This window comes from Aulonocara stuartgranti, assembly GCF_965226115.1.
Source record: "Aulonocara stuartgranti genome assembly, chromosome: 23".
NCBI lineage: Eukaryota > Metazoa > Chordata > Actinopteri > Cichliformes > Cichlidae > Aulonocara > Aulonocara stuartgranti.
In genome coordinates, this window is record NC_138958.1 from 44,590,916 (window position 1) to 44,610,167 (window position 19,252).

At 43.8% G+C, this 19,252-nt stretch overlaps 1 protein-coding gene across 1 annotated transcript in view; it reads left to right on the forward strand.

Annotated features, from left to right (window-relative positions):
* Positions 1-236: 236 nt before the first annotated feature.
* Positions 237-19,252, forward strand: part of LOC309701482 (uncharacterized protein) — a 2,150,955-nt gene continuing 2,131,939 nt past the window's right edge. Inside the window, exons 1-5 of the mRNA XM_082525718.1 lie at positions 237-368; positions 1,991-2,226; positions 2,327-4,109; positions 9,316-9,489; positions 11,738-11,917. Of these exons, the coding sequence (XP_082381844.1) occupies positions 337-368; positions 1,991-2,226; positions 2,327-4,109; positions 9,316-9,489; positions 11,738-11,917 (2,405 nt within the window). The 5' untranslated portion in view covers positions 237-336. The remainder of the gene's footprint in view (positions 369-1,990; positions 2,227-2,326; positions 4,110-9,315; positions 9,490-11,737; positions 11,918-19,252) is intronic.

A 19,252-nucleotide genomic window follows, 5' to 3' on the forward strand; every position in this document is an offset into this window, starting at 1 on the left:
CCTAATGGTGGTCCGGGTACGATAATGCTAGTATCAATCGTAGTAGTAATGCAATCCAAGGTAATGATTTCTTCTCTGTTGCTGTGAATGTCTCTGCAGCCGTCTGTACTCTAATCTGAGACAACTATTACTGACAGAAACCATCACATCATCCAGTTTGTGTGTTTGCAGCTGCTTAAAAGATTTTAAACAGAGATTAATCAGTAATTCATGTGATGTGTTTGTGTTTGCAGAGGTCAGAGGTCACAGTCTCCAGCATCCAGCTGTGTGTCTGTGGGGAGTGACTGGTCCAAAGGAAGACTTCCTCCAGACTTCAGTGATGAACCTGCAGCAACAATGTTCTTCAATCATGGAGCTCAGCTGACCATGTAAGAGAGCTGCTGACTCATTTACGGGTGTTTGAAATTCTGTGACCACTTTGTAATTTTAGTTTATATTTTAAAGTGTTTTTATTTGTAGTTGCCTGTATTTTTATTACACTGTGTGTAACGTGGTGGTTTGTGCTGTTTGGGATTGTTTTGGTGTATTTGTGTCAGAACATCAGATAAATGATTTCATCACATTTTAAAAGAAAGTATCAGGATAATAATCTGAACTGAGTCATCAGAAATAGAAAGATGGTCTCAACAGGCCACTGAGCTGATCTCCAAAGAAATGCAGAAGATTGAAGAGTCCGAGGCTGTTTATTTGTCACAGGCATCGTCATACACGTACAACACAGTGAAATGTGCTGAGCTGCTCCTGTGACTGGACAAAACATTAGAAACAATCATTAAATGAAATAATGAAACATTGTGCAGATGTAATGTTAAAGTGCTTTGTGCCACATTAGCACAGCATGTACTGACAGAGCAGTGCAAGCAGAACAAAGCAAATGAGCAAAGTGATGTAAACAGAGTAACTGAACAGAGTGAGCAGAGTAATATCAGCAGTAATGAAGCAGCAGGATCAGTGTAGCAGCGTGTGACGTCATAATGAATCAGGTATGATCTGAAATATGACAGTGAGACAAGAACATGATGTAAGGTCCTGTTTAAACCCTGATGGTGATGCTATGAGGGGAGCATGTTCTGATTTAGGACTTGGATGGTCTGAGGATAGAAGCTCCTCTCTGTTTGTGTCCTGATGGTGCAGAAGCTTCTGCCTGATTGTAGAAGGAGCTGAAGCCAGCATCATCCCAGAGGTGAAGCTCCTCTGTGTGCAGACCTGAGGTCAGATTCCTCCAGGCTGATGTTCAGGATCTACAGAAACGTGTGGTTGTAGTTATTGCTGCACTGTGTGCTGACAGCAGATACTCAGAACAAAGCGCTGCACACGTGTTCTTTACAAACATCTGTACATATAAAATATGGATCATGGCAGTGAATGAACACGTTTCTGTCATTTGTTTCATTGGCTTCTTTTTTCTGCCTGTGTTCATGTGATTAATGTCTAACACATAAACAGGTTTGTAATCAAACATCACATCATCAGGGAGGCATCATGAAACAAAGTTACTGCTGGAGGCTGAACTCAATTTGGTGGCAATGTTCAAAAATATCACTCAGATCATTTCAAAGCTTTTAGTTCTTCTTCTTCACTTCTGTAAAATAATAGAAAGGAAATCAGAACCCAGAAGTTCACTTCCTGATGACTGAACTCTTTCAAAATAAAGCTGAAAGCTCTGAATGTGACACCGCTGCTCCACCACAGTTTTTAGAGGAGGTCAAAGGTCAGTTCAGAGTGATGGATCCCAAACTTCCAGTACATCCAGTGAAGGACATAATCAGCTCTGTGATGAAGGCTTTTACTGTGGAGTTTGTAGGCTGATCACTCTGTGTTTAATAAGACAGGCAGGAACAGCAAAGGAAACTTGGATTCTGAACTCAAACACAAGTTTCTCCACTTTGACTTTTCTCTGTGACCATCAGAGCTTCTGCACAGTGTCATCAAATCTGGATGTTTGTCACTGACAGTCAATGATTTTAGTGATAAAGAAATGTGTTCACAGAGGGAGGAAGAGGAGTGGTGTCTGTGAGGAGGAGCAGCTGTCCTGCTGTGCTTTGTGTCAGGACGTCCTGAAGGATCCAGTCTCTACCAGCTGTGGACACTGGTTCTGCAGACAGTGCATCTCCTCATACTGGGACCAGTCTGCTTCATCAGGAGACTGGTCCTGTCCCCAGTTTGGAGAAAGATCCAGAAGCAGAGCTGGACTGCAGACAGCCAGTCAGAGCAGCTGTGTACAAAGTAAGACTGAACATCTGTCTGCTGATGGACTCATTTCTGAAAACTGGACTTCTTGTTGTTGTTCAGACATTGAAGAGTTTTCTTTCTGTTTTTCTTTCAGCAGATGTTGGTCTGCAGGAGGTTTTAGATGAACATAAGATCAGTCTGAGGAGGAGATGTGAACGTGTGACTGAAGGAAGTGATGAAACAGGAAGTAGAACCCTCCTCAACAGGATCTACACTGAGCTCTACATCACAGAGGGACAGAGTGAAGAGGTTCATAGCCAACATGAGGTGAGGCAGCTGGAGACAGCTTCCAAGATGGACGCCCTCCATGACACTCCAATCAGGTGCCAGGACATCTTTAAAGCCTTACCTGACCAACAGAGACCCATCAGAGTGGTTCTGACCAACGGCGTGGCTGGTGTTGGAAAAACCTTCTCAGTGCAGAAGTTCACTCTGGACTGGGCAGAGGGCTTGGAGAACCAACATGTCAGTGTGGTGGTTCTGCTTTCATTCAGGGAGCTGAACCTGATCAGAGATGAGCAGTACAGTCTTCTGGAGCTGCTCCATGTTTTCCATCCAACATTACAGAAGGTCACAGCAGAGAAGCTGGCTGTCTCTCAGCTTTTGTTCATCTTTGACGGCCTGGATGAAAGCAGACTTTCATTGGATTTCACCAACAGGAAGCTGCTGTCTGATGTCACACAGAAGTCATCAGTCAGCCAGCTGCTGACAAACCTCATCCAGGGGAATCTGCTTCCCTCGGCTCTCGTCTGGATAACTTCCCGACCTGCAGCAGCCAATCAGATCCCTCCTACATGTGTTGACAGGCTAACAGAAGTACGAGGATTCACTGACGCCCAGAAGGAGGAGTACTTCAGGAGGAGATTCAGTGATGAAGAGCTGTCCAGCAGAATCATCTCCCACATGAAGACATCCAGGAGCCTCCACATCATGTGTAGAATCCCAGTCTTCTGCTGGATCACTGCTACAGTTCTGGAGCACATGTTGACTACAGAGCAGAGAGGAGAGCTGCCCAAGACCCTGACTGACATGTACTCACACTTCCTGCTGGTTCAGACAAAGAGGAAGAAGAACAAGTACCACGAGGGACATGAGACGAGTCCACAGGAGCTGACGGAGGCTGACAGGGAAGTTCTTCTGAAGCTGGGGAGGCTGGCGTTTGAACATCTGGAGAAAGGAAACATCATGTTCTACCAAGAAGACCTGGAGCAGTGTGGTCTGGATGTGACAGAGGCCTCGGTGTACTCAGGAGTTTGTACAGAGATCTTCAAAAGAGAGTGTGTGATCTTCCAGAAACCAGTCTACTGCTTTGTTCATCTGAGCATCCAGGAGTTTCTGGCTGCAGTCTACATGTTCCACTGTTTCACCAACAGGAAGTCAGAGGTGCTGAAGAACTTTCTGGGAAAAAAATACGAGTCCTCTCTGGATGATTTCCTTAAACGAGCCATGGAGAAATCCCTCCAGAGTAAAAATGGCCACCTGGACTTGTTTGTCCGCTTCCTTCATGGCCTCTGTCTGGAGTCCAACCAGAGACTCTTAGGAGGTCTGCTGGGTCAGACAGAGAACAGTCCAGAAACCATCCAGAGAGTCATTAAGAATCTCAAAGAAAGGAAGACAAAATCCTCTCCTGACAGAAGCATCAACATCTTCCACTGTCTGATGGAGATGAACGACCTCTCAGTACATCAGGAGATCCAACAGTTCCTGAAGTCAAAGAAAAGGTCAACGGACCTCTCTATGATCCACTGCTCAGCTCTGGCCTTCATGCTGCAGATGTCAGAGGAGGTTCTGGATGAGTTTGACCTGCAGAAGTACAAAGCTTCAAAGGAGGGACGACTGAGACTGATTCCAGCTGTGAGGAACTGCAGAAAGGCTCGGTGAGTCCAGATGTGATCATTACATCATTGATCAGTGTCGGTTAATAGTTTAATGTTTAAATTAAAAACACAGTCCTTGGTTATAAAGTGCTTTACAAACACCAACGTTACGGCTAACAGCTGGATTCTCCTGTTTCAGTGCAGCTAGCCAAACAACAAAGAGCCACTTGCTGCTAAAGACAGAGTGAAAGTGGACGGTATATCCTCCATTCTTCATGTAAAACACATGCAATGAATTGTAATGCACCATCTGTGTTTCCCTTCATGCAGTTTTCTCTTTATGGTAGACTTGGATATTTAAATGTTTACCTCCTGGAGAGTCTTGTTCACTTGATTAGTTTTTGTGAAGGGGATTCTCCTCACCCCGTCTCCAAGGGAGACACCAGCTACCCTTCAGAGAAAATTTATTTGCCCCACTTGTAACCATGATCTGGTTCTTCCCGTCACTGCCCACAGCTCGTGACCATAGGTGAGGGCAGGGACGTAGATCGACCGGTAAATTTAGAGCTTTGCTGTCACGCTCAGCTCTCTCTCTTCACCACGACAGAGCGTCCACCTCACTGTTACCGCAGCAACAGTCTGTCTGTTGATTCCTGCTCCCCTCCCCCTTCTTTACACGACCCTGAGACTCCTCCACCTGGGGCAGGAACGTCTCTGACCCAGAGTGGGCACTCCACCCTTTCCCAGCTGAGGACCATGGCCTCAGATGCTGATCCTCATTCACACGGCTTCACACTCTGCTGAGAACAGCTCCACTGTGAGCTGGAGGCCATCACCTGATGAAGCCAACAGAACCACATCCTCTGTGAAAACAGAGACCAGACTCTGGCTGTATCCCAATTCAGGGTCTGCAGCCTTAAAGGCCGCATTTTAAGGCCGATTACATCACAGCGACGGGACGAAGGTCGCTGCTCGAAATGCGGCCCTCAAATGCGTCCTTAATTTCGCTGAATTTTAAGGACGTGGCGGTGTAGACTTCATATAGTCTACTATTATACTATACACTATTATTAGTATAGTATACTATTATACTATACACTATTATTAGTATAGTATACTATTATACTATACACTATTATTAGTATAGTATACTATACTATACACTATTATTAGTATAGTATACTATTATACTATACACTATTATTAGTATAGTATACTTTACTACTATACACTATTATTAGTATAGTATACTATACTATACACTATTATTAGTATAGTCTACTATTATACTATACACTATTATTAGTATAGTATACTATACTATACACTATTATTAGTATAGTATACTATTATACTATACACTATTATTAGTATAGTATACTATACTATACACTATTATTAGTATAGTATACTATACTATACACTATTATTAGTATAGTATACTATACTATACACTATTATTAGTATAGTATACTATACTATACACTATTATTAGTGTATAGTATACTATTATACTATACACTATTATTAGTATAGTATACTATACTATACACTATTATTAGTATAGTATACTATACTATACACTATTATTAGTATAGTATACTATACTATACACTATTATTAGTGTAGTCTACTATTATACTATACATATCTGTTTTTAACAGGGAATCTTGATCCTGTTACATTTGACTTCTGTTGAGCTTCTTGAATTGTCACCTTCAGTTCCTTTCCTTTACTCTTCCAGTGTCTTTGGTTTAAATGTATTTACCCTGATAACTGCATATGAAACAGTTCACCTCTTGTCACTCACTATTATCTGTTTGCCATAAAAGTGTTGGTGATGTGTTGGGAGAATCATTATTTTCAGTCTCTTCGTATAAACATAGTGAGGCAAAGATGTGGGTCGTGGTCCCTGATAATCAGATGTGTCTGTGTTCTGTTACATGTGACGTTAGAGAGGTTTTAGTGGAGATAAAAACAGGACCAACATCACTCGTGACTGCTTTCCTGTCTTCACAGTGTGTTTACTGTTGGAGCTCGTCCTCCTGTTGCATCTGTCACAGCTGTTACGCTCCTCTGTGACTCCTCCTCTATCTGCTGTCACACTGCAGGAGTTTTTGGTCATGGCGTGTGAATAACTGCCGAGGTCGGCTAGGACGACGCCACCACTCGTTGTCAGACCCTGTCACGCTGTCTGTTTTCATCTTTAGCCGAGGTTATTAAGTACTTCAAAATGAAACCAGTCTCTGTTTTCAGTCTCCGCCCTCTTTTGCAGCTTTGAGCCAGGTTGTAACACCTGTTAAAGTCACCACCTGTTGTGACCGGGGAGTGAGATGAGTGTGAGAAAGATGAAAACAACGTCTCATTCTGACTAGTTACTGGGAACTGATGTGTGATGATGCAATAACAAAGATGACTGTTTCTATGATTTTCTGTTTTATTAATTGTTTTTATTGATGATAAGGACAGGCAGAGGAGATTGGATGGATTTACTTTGTTTTATTATTTTGCACTGAAATGGAGTCCAGTGTACAGTCCTTGGCGTTGCACATTTTAATATGTTTTAGCTGAGACTGTAGTGGGCACTCTTTAAATGTCGGGTCAGTTTGTCACGTTAGAGCCTATTTGTGCCTGTTAGTGCTGCGATGACTTTAGACCGAGCTGACTGAGGGGTCTAAGCTCATGATGCCACCAGCAACACCCGGGTCATGCTGCAGAGTTTTCAAACCCGACATAATTTACTCAGGTTATATCAGGTGATCTAAGAAAGGCCGCTTAGAAAGAAAAGCGAGTGCACTGCTTTAAGTTTCTTGAAGATGTTTAATCCGAACATTCAGCTTCTTCACTTCTAAAACCAAAAAGTGGAGAGTCCCAGATTTTAATCCTAGTGGGAGTGTCCCTTAAGAGGGTCGCTGACCAACTATTGATCATGTGGCTCATCACATGAGCCAAGCTGTGAAAAAGGGTGTGGGTGATTATCAGCAGAGGTTTCAAGAGATGAAACGTCTTCAAGAAACTTAAAGAAGTCACTTTTCTTTCCAGGCTCCTTAGATTACCATGACTGTATGATGAGAACCTACACAGACACATCAGGTGAAGGTTTCAGTGTTTTGGTTCAGTTTAATGTAAAAATGGAGATGAAACACATATAAAGGCTGGTTTACACCACTGAGCCCTGCTCTAAAACACTGACACAGATCTGTCTGTGAAGCTGGCTTTAACAAATAAGAGCTTCAAGTTTTAAAAACATGTTTAGCGCCAAACTGTCCACTTTACTGTCTGTAGCAGGAAGTGGCTGTTTGGCACTGAAACGGGAGAATCCAGCTGTTAGCCGTGATGTTGTGTTTGTAAAGCTCTTCATAAACGAGGACTGTGGAGGAGGAGAGCCTGTGTGAGTCAGGTGGTTCACCGGCCGAGTGTGTCAGCGGCAGAAACAGCTGATCAGCGCCGTTTTATGCAGTAAAATAATCTTTCTGTTCCCAAACACATCCACACAGTTTACAACATAACAGCCCACTACATGCACATCACACCACAAACATGCATAAACTTAAACATAAAATATGTCCTGTACCTGTGTGATCTCTTTAAGTAACTCACAGAATATCAACACTAACGCCACAAGTTTGTTGGTATTTTAACATTTTAACCATTGATTTTGAATTAAAACCAACAGTTAAAATATTTTTACACCAGAGGAAAGAGCAGCAGAAATATTAAGACAGATAAATCGTTCTGTCTTCAGTCTCCATGAACAGCATCAACATCCTCTGGTGAAATTTCTCTTTCCTCCTTAAAATATATTAAATGTCAGTTTAATTCCAGATTAATGGTTAAAACATGTATGTCACATATGAACATCAGGAAATAAAGAAAAGTGACTGATTCAGTTCCATATATGCTCCAGGGAGGCGTTAAGGTTCATTAAAATTGTTCAGTTATTAAACTTTAATCTGAGCCGAGCTGACTTCCTCAGGAACAAATAAACACCGAGATAAACTTCACCTTACAGATATAATCTAAATGAATCATATCCAATCTCAGAGAGTTGACAGTCAGCTGTGTGCTGGGAGACATGTTTGTCTGCAGTGTACGAGCTCTGACCGCTCCCCAAAAATGTCGGAGTGAATACATTAATATTAAAAGTGTAGCTGGTGACACAGAAACAGAGGATTTAAGAAGTTTAAGTGTAGGTCGGGTCCACACATGTCCAAACACCTGTGCGTAGGCCTGCTTGTTACTCAGAAACGAACACTAATAAAATGGCCATAAGGCCAAAGCAATGGTTTTGACTGGTGTTGACCCCGCCCCCACCCTGAGTGTGGATGCTGAGAGAAGGGCCAGCTGTGAATATGAGGCTGTGGGAGCAGATGGAGAGAGAGTATGTCGGGGTATCCCAGTACAAGCTTTACTGGGGTCAGAAATTAGACAGACTCCAGTTCCTTTGTTTGATTTATCTAGTTTGATGTTAGGAAAGAGATTCATGAGATGGAAAAACCTCCCAGTCTACTGAGATTCAGAAATGATTTGTACACATGGAAACTCCCTGAGTGGGAACAAAGAGTGTCCTGTCAGGAAGAGCATTTGGAATATGGATGTTGAGGATGTGACAGTGCCTGAAATCCTGCTGCTGTTCTGAACCATAGTTTCTGATCTGAAGGTCAAACAGAGTCATGATGGTTGTTTCTATTTGTCCCTTTTTAGTTTTGTTCCCCTGAAATCAGATGTGATATCAGCAGCTCTGAGTTCATTCATCATTATTGTCCAGTGATGACATTTCTGCTCCGTTTGGTGACAGTCAGCAGGTTTTTCCTGAGTGTGGACGTGAACAGTCGTACCTGACAGCAGCAGGTAGCAAACAGAGATCATCTTTCCAGCTGGAACTCTTCACTGAGCTGAGCTCATTCAAAATGTTCTGGATTCAAGACAGGAAACAGTCCACATGTGTGTCTTCACTCTGACTCTGGATCAGATCTCAGTGACAGACTGTGGACATTATGGAAGCCTAAATGTGACACCATCTTCCTCCTTCATCTGCAGATTAAAGCCAAACAAAGATTCTCATTAAAAGTCTGCAGGTCTGAGAGAGACTCAATCGTTGTGTCATGTCAAACACAGTAAGAGGAGCTGAAGCACAGATGTGAAGAGCAGATGTTCATCAGATTATGACCTCACTCTGTTTTGTCTTCATATACATTCAGTCTGTGTTTATAATGCAGACTTTCTGCTTTTATAATAACATATTTTATATTTTCTGTAATCTCAGACTGGCTGACTGTGGACTCTCAGAGACTCACTGTGAAGTTGTGGCCTCGGCCCTGAAGTCCATCCCCTCCCATCTGACAGAACTGGACATGAGTAACAACAAGCTGCAGGATTCAGCAGTGAAGCTTCTGTGTGCTGGACTGGAGAGTCCAAACTGTCGACTGGAGACTCTGAGGTGAGTTCACTGACTGCAGCTGTTGTTGTGTTTCTATATTTCAGGCTGCAGAGACTTTGAGCTTGTGTGGAAACAGACAGAGAGAAAAGAAAGACATGAATGTCAAAGCTAATAAAGGTGAAGTTAGGAGCTGTGATGATGTTCATGTATCAGAAGCTGATCTGGCTGCTACAGAGACGACCCACACAGCTGCTGTGGTGAGGTTTGTGTTAAAGCAGAGGAACACAGGCCCAAACATGACAGCAAAGCAGGTTTCAGGCTCTGTGAGAGGATTTCAAACAGAAGCTGGAGAAGAGAAAGGACTACAGAAAGAAGGCAGCTGAGACCAGTCCAAGTGTTTCCATGGAGCCCAGTCTAACATTCATTTATACACTAACGTACAGAAGTGAACGGGAAAATGAATCCATAGTTTCAAATGTAGAAACAGTTCTCAGTTCATTTACAGAGTTTAATACAGTTCATGAGGAAATGTTCAAAACAGCAGCTGAGAAGAAATCTGCTTCACAAAGTTGGATCCAATTCCAATAGTTTGTGATGCACTTGAACGCAGCATGAGCAGTTCACTGCCTAACCCCACAGAGACTGTCAGTCTGGACTTTTCTTTATTTCTATTGGCTGTCAGTGAGATTTCAGAGCAATCAGAGACTGTGGGTCTGTGTATGAAGTATAATTCATGTGCAGTTGTTGAAGTTGTAGAATGAGAAATAGCAGTTTGGGGTATTTCCTGCTTTCATTGTCCTGCTTGAAAATGTTTATTGACGTGTGAATTCATTCTTCAACGCTCGATTCTGCCTGAACAACGTGAAAACTTTGCTTTTCTTTGTGTAACACAATTCAAAGCACTGAAGCATCGACTTCTTTCATTATTACACAACAGCAGACTGGTGTCTAATAAACAGTGAATGATGCAGAAACAGATGTTTGAAGCTGTTCTTGGAGTACACTGAGAGAGAGAGAGCTGTGCAGGCAGGAACAGCCAAAGTCAGAGAGAATTCATGAGCATATTGATCAAACGTGAAGCAGAGTTTGGATCTTCTTTTGCTGCTGCTTCACTCAGTTTTGGTTGGAGACAGATGAAACCTGCAGCTTCAGGATCTGTGAGCTGTCCACTTTCAGCCCCGACGGCGTGTCCGTGTACGTGCCGTCGAGTGAACGATCCACGCTCTGTGTTTCCATCTTTGTGTGTTTAGCTGCTCTCATTTACTGTTTTAGCTGTTTGCTGCTTGTTGAAATAGTTTGTGAGCTTTAACCTGAGATTCTGGCAAAATACATTTATATTAAACATCGATTCAGGATTGAATGAATCAACATCGTTTTATTCAAATTAAAACCATTTAAATGGGAACATGAATTTTTTACAGCCGCCTCTAATGCTGGGTAATGTCAGCTGGTCCATGTGCAGCTGGCTGTGAGGCTCAGGGAGCGTCGACAAAGTGCAACACTGAAAGAACATCATCCATAAATATTGAGTAAGAACTGGACTCTCATACAGCGAGACTCAAATGCCTTTAAACATCAGCTTATCCTGCTGATCCAAGTCCAACACTGAGTTTGTAAAAACATGTTTGTCAATCATTTTGTTTGGTTTCTGAGGAAAATGATTCAATAACTTGCTGCTAATACACAACATTTCATCATATTTCCTCATAACCCTCTTTTGTCTGACCATTTGATCCCATTTGAATTTGCAATAAAGGATCCACAGAGTTTGGTGACAATAATGACAGTAGATGTTTGTGTGAAAGTGCTGGAAGCAAATGAGTGTGTGATGTTCTTTCAGTGTTGCACTTTGTAGACGCTCCCTGAGCACTGGTTTCACAGCCAGCTGCACATAGAGACCAGTGTTGTTAGTCCAGGTCAGAAGATGACTTGTTGGAATGAAAATGAGCTTGTAGTTTGTCTGCTTTAATAATGTGACTGGAAAAAGGTGTTGGACTTCAAATATGTCCATTTCTGTCACACTTCACCTTTAAAAGTGAAGCCATGTGGTTCCTGGAAGGAAAAACACGACTTTTTCAAGTCTTTGTCCTGTTTTTATGAGAAATGTACGACTTTAATGTGAAACATTCAGAGTTTTTTCTCTTGTTGTGTTTGTTTGAAGCTGCTTCCTGTTGGCTTCAGCTGTTTGGAGTTTCCATTTTCTAAACTTCTACATTCTGAACCTTCTTCAGCTCTGAACAGATGATGAAACACTGAATGATTTCAAGCACTTTGTCTAATAAACTTACATTTTTCATTCTTTATACAGATTGATGGGCTGTGGTTTGTCAGATATTGGCCTTGATTATCTGGCAGCAGCACTGAAGTCCAACCCCTCGTATCCCACAGAGGTGGACCTGAGTGGAACCTACAGCAACCTGAAGGGTTCAGGAGTGAAGCATCTGTGTGATTTCCTGGAGAATCCACGATGTCGATTTGAAACTCTGAGGTCAGTCAGCATGTTTTAGTTGTGCTGAGATGAATATGATGTGAAAGTTGTGCTGACACTAAACTGCAGACATCAGGCTGATATTATACTGATCCACACTGAGGATCTTCATGGTAAAGTCTGTTTTCTTCTTCTCTGGTTTAGTCCATTGACTGCAGCAGAACAATGTTCACATTTCAAACAGTGATACTCAACGTATGGCCCGCGGCCCACACGCGGCCTGCCCACCTTTCCTGATTCAGAGAGAGGGGACCCTGATTAACTGTGTAGCTTCTTCCTCACAGTTGGGCTGCATCCTCCTGAGGCCGCATTTGTAGACCGATTACGTCACAGCGACGCGTCGAAGGCTGTCCAAATTCGCAGACTCCTCCGAATGCAGCCAACAAATGCGTCCTCCTTTTCCCCGAATTTGAAGGATGGGTCGGGTGTGTCCTTCGTGGCCTACCATATCCCAGAATTCATAGCGCGGCCCAGCCAAACTCCAGTTTCCAACAATGGCGGCCGCTACTAAGTTTTAAAATTACTCATACTAATCTTTTTCGGTCACAAAATAAACTTTTAACATATTTTCAGGCGAGAAAGTAGCTGTGTAAACATCAAATATCTGCTCGGTTTATCAAGATACCGCATATTTGCAAAAGTGCTTCGACGTTTTCGGAGACGTCTGCTACCCACCAGCTCGATAGCTCGCCGGGAGCTCGAGGGTCACTGAAGCCGCCGAGAACGGCACAACTCCCGGCACATCATTTTCAGATCACCGCGGACTTTCGCTACTCAGGTTAAACGTGATATATAAGTCACTTAGACAACCTCAAAATGTTATTGTTTGGCTTTTTTCAGTGTTTTGTTTGTTCGTGAGTAAATCGGTTTGGCTGAGATTAAAGTTATTAGATTAGATAAAATAAAACTTTATTAATCCCCCAGGTGGGTTCCTCCTTGGTCTTTACAGAGCTGACTAAACGTCAAACAGAAAACTGATTAAACAGAAGTATGAGACGGTCGAGAATTTACGCCAGTGTCCTGTTATATTTTAGATAGCAAGGAGCAGACGGCTGAGTTTATTAAACTCCACCGAGACAGCGGTGACGCTAATCAGAAGGCTAGACCGTCCAATTTCCCCAGCCGTTTATTTCCAGCCTACCCGACCTTCTGAGGACCCAGCCCACGTAGACCGCAAAGGCCGGGTCCTCGGGAGGATGCAGCCCATGAATTTGGACACGACCGTAGAATGATGGTGGCAGCTACAGAAACAGGTCCATACAGACTGAAGCGTGTCTCAGTCTGAATGTACACTGCTGTTATAAGAGCTGTGGAAACTCAGGTCAAAAGGACGTAACCACACTGCTGACAGTTCCAGGACATTCACAGAGTTACAGCATCATTTGTGACCATAAAGACAGAAAGCTCATCCAAATCCTGGGATTAAAAGTCTGTCCTGGTGGTGTCCAGTCAAACACGTCTCTGTGAAAGCTTCAATCCAACAGGCTCCAAAGTCCTTCTGCTCATTTCCTCGCCGGGTTCTTGATGCTCCTGTACCATCTCTCTGTCATCCTCCTCGCTCCCTCTTTGCACTCACAGTCTTTGTGCATCATTAACACTCACATGAGGAAAACCAAAGTTTTACTGGGCAGAAGATGATCATCAGTGACTCTGTCTTTAAAACACTCTTGTTAGAAATGTACGACTTTAATGTGAAACATTCAGAGTTTTTTCTCTTGTTGTGTTTGTTTGAAGCTGCTTCCTGTTGGCTTCAGCTGTTTGGAGTTTCCATTTTCTAAACTTCTACATTCTGAACCTTCTTCAGCTCTGAACAGATGATGAAACACTGAATGATTTCAAGCACTTTGTCTAATAAACTTACATCTTTCATTCTTTATACAGATTGAGGAGCTGTGATTTGTCAGAGATCAGCTGTGATTATCTGGAAGCAGTGCTGAAGCTCAACCCTTCGTATCCCAGAGAGGTGGAGCTGAGCTACCACAAGCTGCAGGATTCAGGAGTGAAGCAGCTGTGTGTTCTTCTGGAGAATCCACAACATCAAATTGAAACTCTGAGGTCAGTCTCCACGTTTTAGTTGTGCTGACACTGTCGATCTGTGGAACTAAAACCTTTATACAGGAAGTCTGGTTCAGCTCTTTGTAGACCTTCTAATCTCTGATGCTCTGAGTCTTACTCAGTAGGTGATGCAGAGTTGTGAAGCCGATGTGGGTGAGGACACTCGCCCAGCTCTAACTACTTTGACGTCCAGGCGGCTTCCCTGCTTGTCCTGATACAAACAAACCTGAGTAACCTTGCAGGTCAGATCTCATCAGTCACACCTGTTATGGCAGCTCTCCTCTAGATTGTAGTTCTTGTTAACCTGGGATGGTTTTAGAAGCCTGGACCACAGACTGCAAGGGAAGATATTACTGGGAAAGGCCAAAGCAACCTATTAGACCCATTAAACACTAACATAGATGAATACTTAGATTTAAACCTTTATTGTTTCACAAAGGGTTAAAAAGGGAACGTCCACAGTTTAGACTGCAGCAGATTTTATTAAAGCAGTTTGACAGGAGCAAAGCAAAAACACAAAGAATAAGTGTTTCACATATTAATACATATAACATAATAATAAAAGAAAAGCAAAATAATGATACAAAAGAATGAAAAAGTTGTCCAGAGCAGCAGGATGTCTGAGGTCTGCAGAAACACAAAAACACAGCAGCTAAAAATAGTTGTTGAAAGAAAACGAGGTGGGAGCTGCTGATTCCTGAGCTTTGATACTGGATTAGCTTCAGTAGTTATTCCCATCACTGCTGTAGGAGCTACATTTAGTCACAGCTGATTGTCTTCTTTGACCAATCAGAAGACTACTGTTGTAAAAACAAGCAGACAAAGAACCAATGAGAGTGAAGAACAGGATAAAGAGCTCGTGTGATGGAGGCAAAGCAATAATCAGCAGACTGTAGCAGTTTCTATCTGGATGAAAGTAGAAGGAGCTCAGCGGAGCTCAGTCCCATATCTTTGGTTAGAAACAACATCAGTGATTTCCTGCTGCTCGAGATGATTCCAGCAGCTCTCATTCCAGCAGCTGATGAGAGAAACAGCTGATGGCTCACAGCTCGTGCACTGTTGGATCTCCAGATGTTCACGTGGCTGAAGTCTGTGAAGAAACTGTGGTCCACGTAGTTCACACGGCCTCAGATTGGACCGAGCTCCCTGGATCACTGCAGCATCCTCAGCTGGTACATGGACGTCTCTGCTCCTCAGTCTTGGAGCCCCTGCAGGTCCGTCCACACCACCAGGTCTTCTCACTCACCTTTCCTTTGTCCTCGTCCTTCATCGGCCGTGCTGTGTCTTTGTTCCTGCGGTGTTGTTCCCACGATGCAGCGCTGATGTTCCCTCCTTGAATGCACAACAAGTACGGTGCTGGTCTTTCTCGGGTGGAGCAGAGACAGATTGAAGTCTTTCAGGCTTTAGTGCCGACTTCCCTGACAGAGGCTGGACTCCATGGTCTGCACAGGAGGCTTCTACACTGTGTGGAGGTGACTCCTGGACTCGAAGACAGGCTGCAGGTACATGTGTGATGAAGAGGAGCTACAGCAGTGTGATGGAGCTGCAGGTGTGAAGGAAGTCCTGCTGTCCTGTCCCACCCTCATCTTTGCTTCCTCTGTCTTCTCTGGACTTGTCCTCCTGTTTCAGAAACAGCACTGCTTCATGCCGAGGGTGGACGGGAGCGTTGGCTCTGATTCTTTTACCATCCACCACAAGGAGACACTGATGCTGACCTCCTGATTCATCTGCATGTGTTCTGCTTCACACTGCTCACCTCCACCAAAGACTTCACAAACATCTTCTTTCTTTGAGTCCAGTTTGTCCCACAAACACTTCCAAATCTCCTCCTCTGAGATTCTGCAGCTTCTTGCAGTGTGACTCAGCTGACTTCTGACAGACCACAGACTGGCACAGCATCCACATGTGTCTCCTTTCAAACAGGCTCTTGATGTTTCCTCCCACATCATTCTGGCCTCTCAGTCTCCTTTGTTCTCCAGCTCTGTAGCTCCAGCTGGTGAAGCTTCAGTTTTCCATGTTGGTAACAGTAAACTACAGCCTCTGCTGTCAGCTGGGTAACTAAACAGAGCTGCAGCACGTCTCTGCGGTGGTGCTACATCCAGCCTGCAGACGGCCGTCTACATGTTGTAGTGGTTTACAGTCACCAGGGGGCGCTGTCCCAGCCATGCAGGCAGTGGGCTGCTCTGCTTGTGCTGTTGTTGGTGAAGCTGAAGTGAAAGTGATAGGTTTGTAGTTTGAACCTATCCACTGGAACGTTAAGGACAATCTGCTACGCAGCAAAAAGCAAGACACAAGGCACCAAAGTTCTCTGGTTTACTCATGCATGAGGGAGACCTGGCTGGAGCCAAGCGTCGTTCCACCACTTGACCACCATCAGACTCTCAGCCAGGCTCCCCATAGCACTCCTTTTATTGTGGTTACATGAATATGCATAGGGTCATTAACATATAGCATCTCACATAGGTATACATGTGAACAAAGAATACTGTGTGTGTGTGTGTGTGTGTGTGTGTGTGTGTGTGTGTGTGTGTGTGTGTGTGTGTGTGTGTGTGGGGTACTGCTGATCAAAGGGTCATATAACATCCTTGGTCAGGAAGAGGGTAGACCCCCTTCACCCTAGATGGTTCACCCTAGATAACATGGTGAGGAAGTCCAGCAGTTCATCTAAACAAAAAGCACTTAGACTAGAACAGACGTAGCTACGTTAATCCTGCCATAAAACAATAAGAGAAGGTACGACCTCTCTCGTGCTCCCAGGATGTGGGTGTGCATTCCAGTGTGGAATACACACCAAGCCCCTGCAGCCTGCTAAAGATCACACATCCTATCACTACACAATTGATTATACACCTCTAAGAATATATGGTTAAATATTTCCTAATACAAATGACAATAATAAAATCTAAACCCATCATCACCACCCTGTATTGTCATTTTTTAAGGCTATACGGCATATATATATCTTCAGCTCTACACCACTTGTCAACATTTTCAGTGCAGGCTTCATTTCATACACACATATTAGCCTTAGCATCCATGTCACTCTGCTGCAACAGTATGAAATTGGTAAAGGTGTTAGCAATCATTTTATTCACCATCGATCTTACACATGGCAAGATGCAACCTGTAAACAAGCAAAGCAAAGCCAATAATGTAAGAATGGGAGTCAAAAACTTTAGAAACATATTCCACCATGGTCCAGATGTCAACCAGGCTATCCAGCCTTGTGACGTGTCTCCTCCTGATGTGTGGTCCGCCACATATTTCTGCAGAGCAGTTAAGTTCTGCAGTGCCTCATAGATGTCTCCTCCAGTCGTATATCCATCCGGAATAAACGTACAACATGTCTCTCCAATCAGCTTACACACTCCTCCTTGTGATGCTGTTATCAAGTCTAGGGTCAGCCTGTTCTGCAGTACCATCGTTCTGATGGCCTTTTGCTCCTCCGCTAAGGCTGTTCCCAGAGTCTTAGTGAGATTAATGTGTCGCAGTAAGGCATATCGGTTGATCTCCACATGATCCCGCACCTCTGCAACTCCGATGTTTGGGATCAAACTTTGGAAGAATTTAGCTCCTCCACTCCAAATGCGGAATTCTCGTGGCACTCCAGTGTCTACTGTCACTCCAAAAGAGTTAGGTGAGGCTATATTCACCTCACGCTTCCGTCGGTTGCTAGGGTGATGTTCAACTCTGTCCATGAAGAAGACATGATCCGATAACTTCACCACGGCACACAATCCTCCCCATCCCTCAGGGAGTGATAGATAGGCTTTATGTCCACACAAGAAATACCAATCAGCCAAAACTCTTGTTCCTTTACTGCTCGGCACCATCCTTGCACATCCTGTCCACTTCTGACTCTTTGCTTTTACTGGTATCCTGTAAGCCCGGTTGGACTTGCATTCAGTCCTCCTTAATGTCAAGTTCTCAGCTCACTTTGCACTGGTCAAGCATTTCATACACCTGCTCTCATTCTCTGGAGGGCAGTAGGTGTATATGTATCCACATAAACGAAGCGGCAGCTCCCCCACTGACAGTGATCCATTGTTCATCACACACAACGGCAGTTGAGCTGTATTCAGCTTGTTCAGCAATATTATGTCTGGCAGTGGGTCTGACACTTGAGGCCAGGCCAATAAGTCAGTTTGCTCAGAACAATTCACATCTATAAGTGGCGACTTACTCCAGGTGATGTTCAGAGGTGTACTATAGTTGGCCTGGGACCAGAGGACTCTGTTGCCAGGATGAGTTGCTAAGCCCAACAGACACCAACTCCTGTCCTCTGGTATGCTGTACGGCCACAGTCCAGATGTATATGCGGATAACGGCATATGAGCACACACATAGCAGTCCGTCCTATTGTTCAAGTGAGCAGTTGTATTCATAAACTGCCACCAAAAGTTTGTAGAATAGCCATGAGGGTATTGGGTGTGGTTTCCTTGGACATACAGGGTCTCCACAGCTGACCATGATGACATCAAAGCCATTACACCCAGCAGGGTAGACAACACTTTACCAGCCATTCTGATGAGTACCTGTGGCTCAGTTGGTTTCTTCACCGGATTGAGACGAAGGGCCCTAGAGGCTTTCCCCCCCTTTGTACCCGGTCTTCCTGCCACTTACTCCGAGCTGGCCTGGATGTGTGTCACCTTTTTGCAGTGGCTTTGGTGTATCCAGGTGGGTCGTTCTGCAATCTTCACAGCAGTTGGTGTTGTCAGCAGAGCCTGGTATGGTCCGTCCCACCGTGGCTTCGACCAGCACTTCCTCTTTATGACCTTTATCAGTACCCAGTCCCCTGGCTTCAGACGTTCTTCCTGTACAGAAACAGAATCATCTGGCAGATTATTTGCACTCATGACTTCTTTGCTTTTCAGCATTTTAATCATCCAGTCTGCTAGTGTGTTTTCTTCTTCTGCTTTATCATTATCATTACAAAACACTGGAACTCTAAATGGCCTGCCATATATTATTTCAAAAGGCGTTAGGCCATTATCAGTTGGCGTGATTCTCATATACATTTTCACTAGCTCAATGCAGTCTACCCATGTTCTGCCTGTTTCCTCCATTGTTTTCCTGAGTCTCAGCTTTACTGTGCCATTAGTCCTTTCAACCAGCCCTGCACTTTGTGGGTGATATGAGCAATGGTTTTTCAGCGTTATCCCCAGATGTTGTGACATTTTCTCAATTACTTCATTCACAAAATGAGGACCATTGTCACTGTAAATAGTCTGGGGGATCCCATGCTCTGGGATCACATTTTTGCATATCACTTTAGCCACT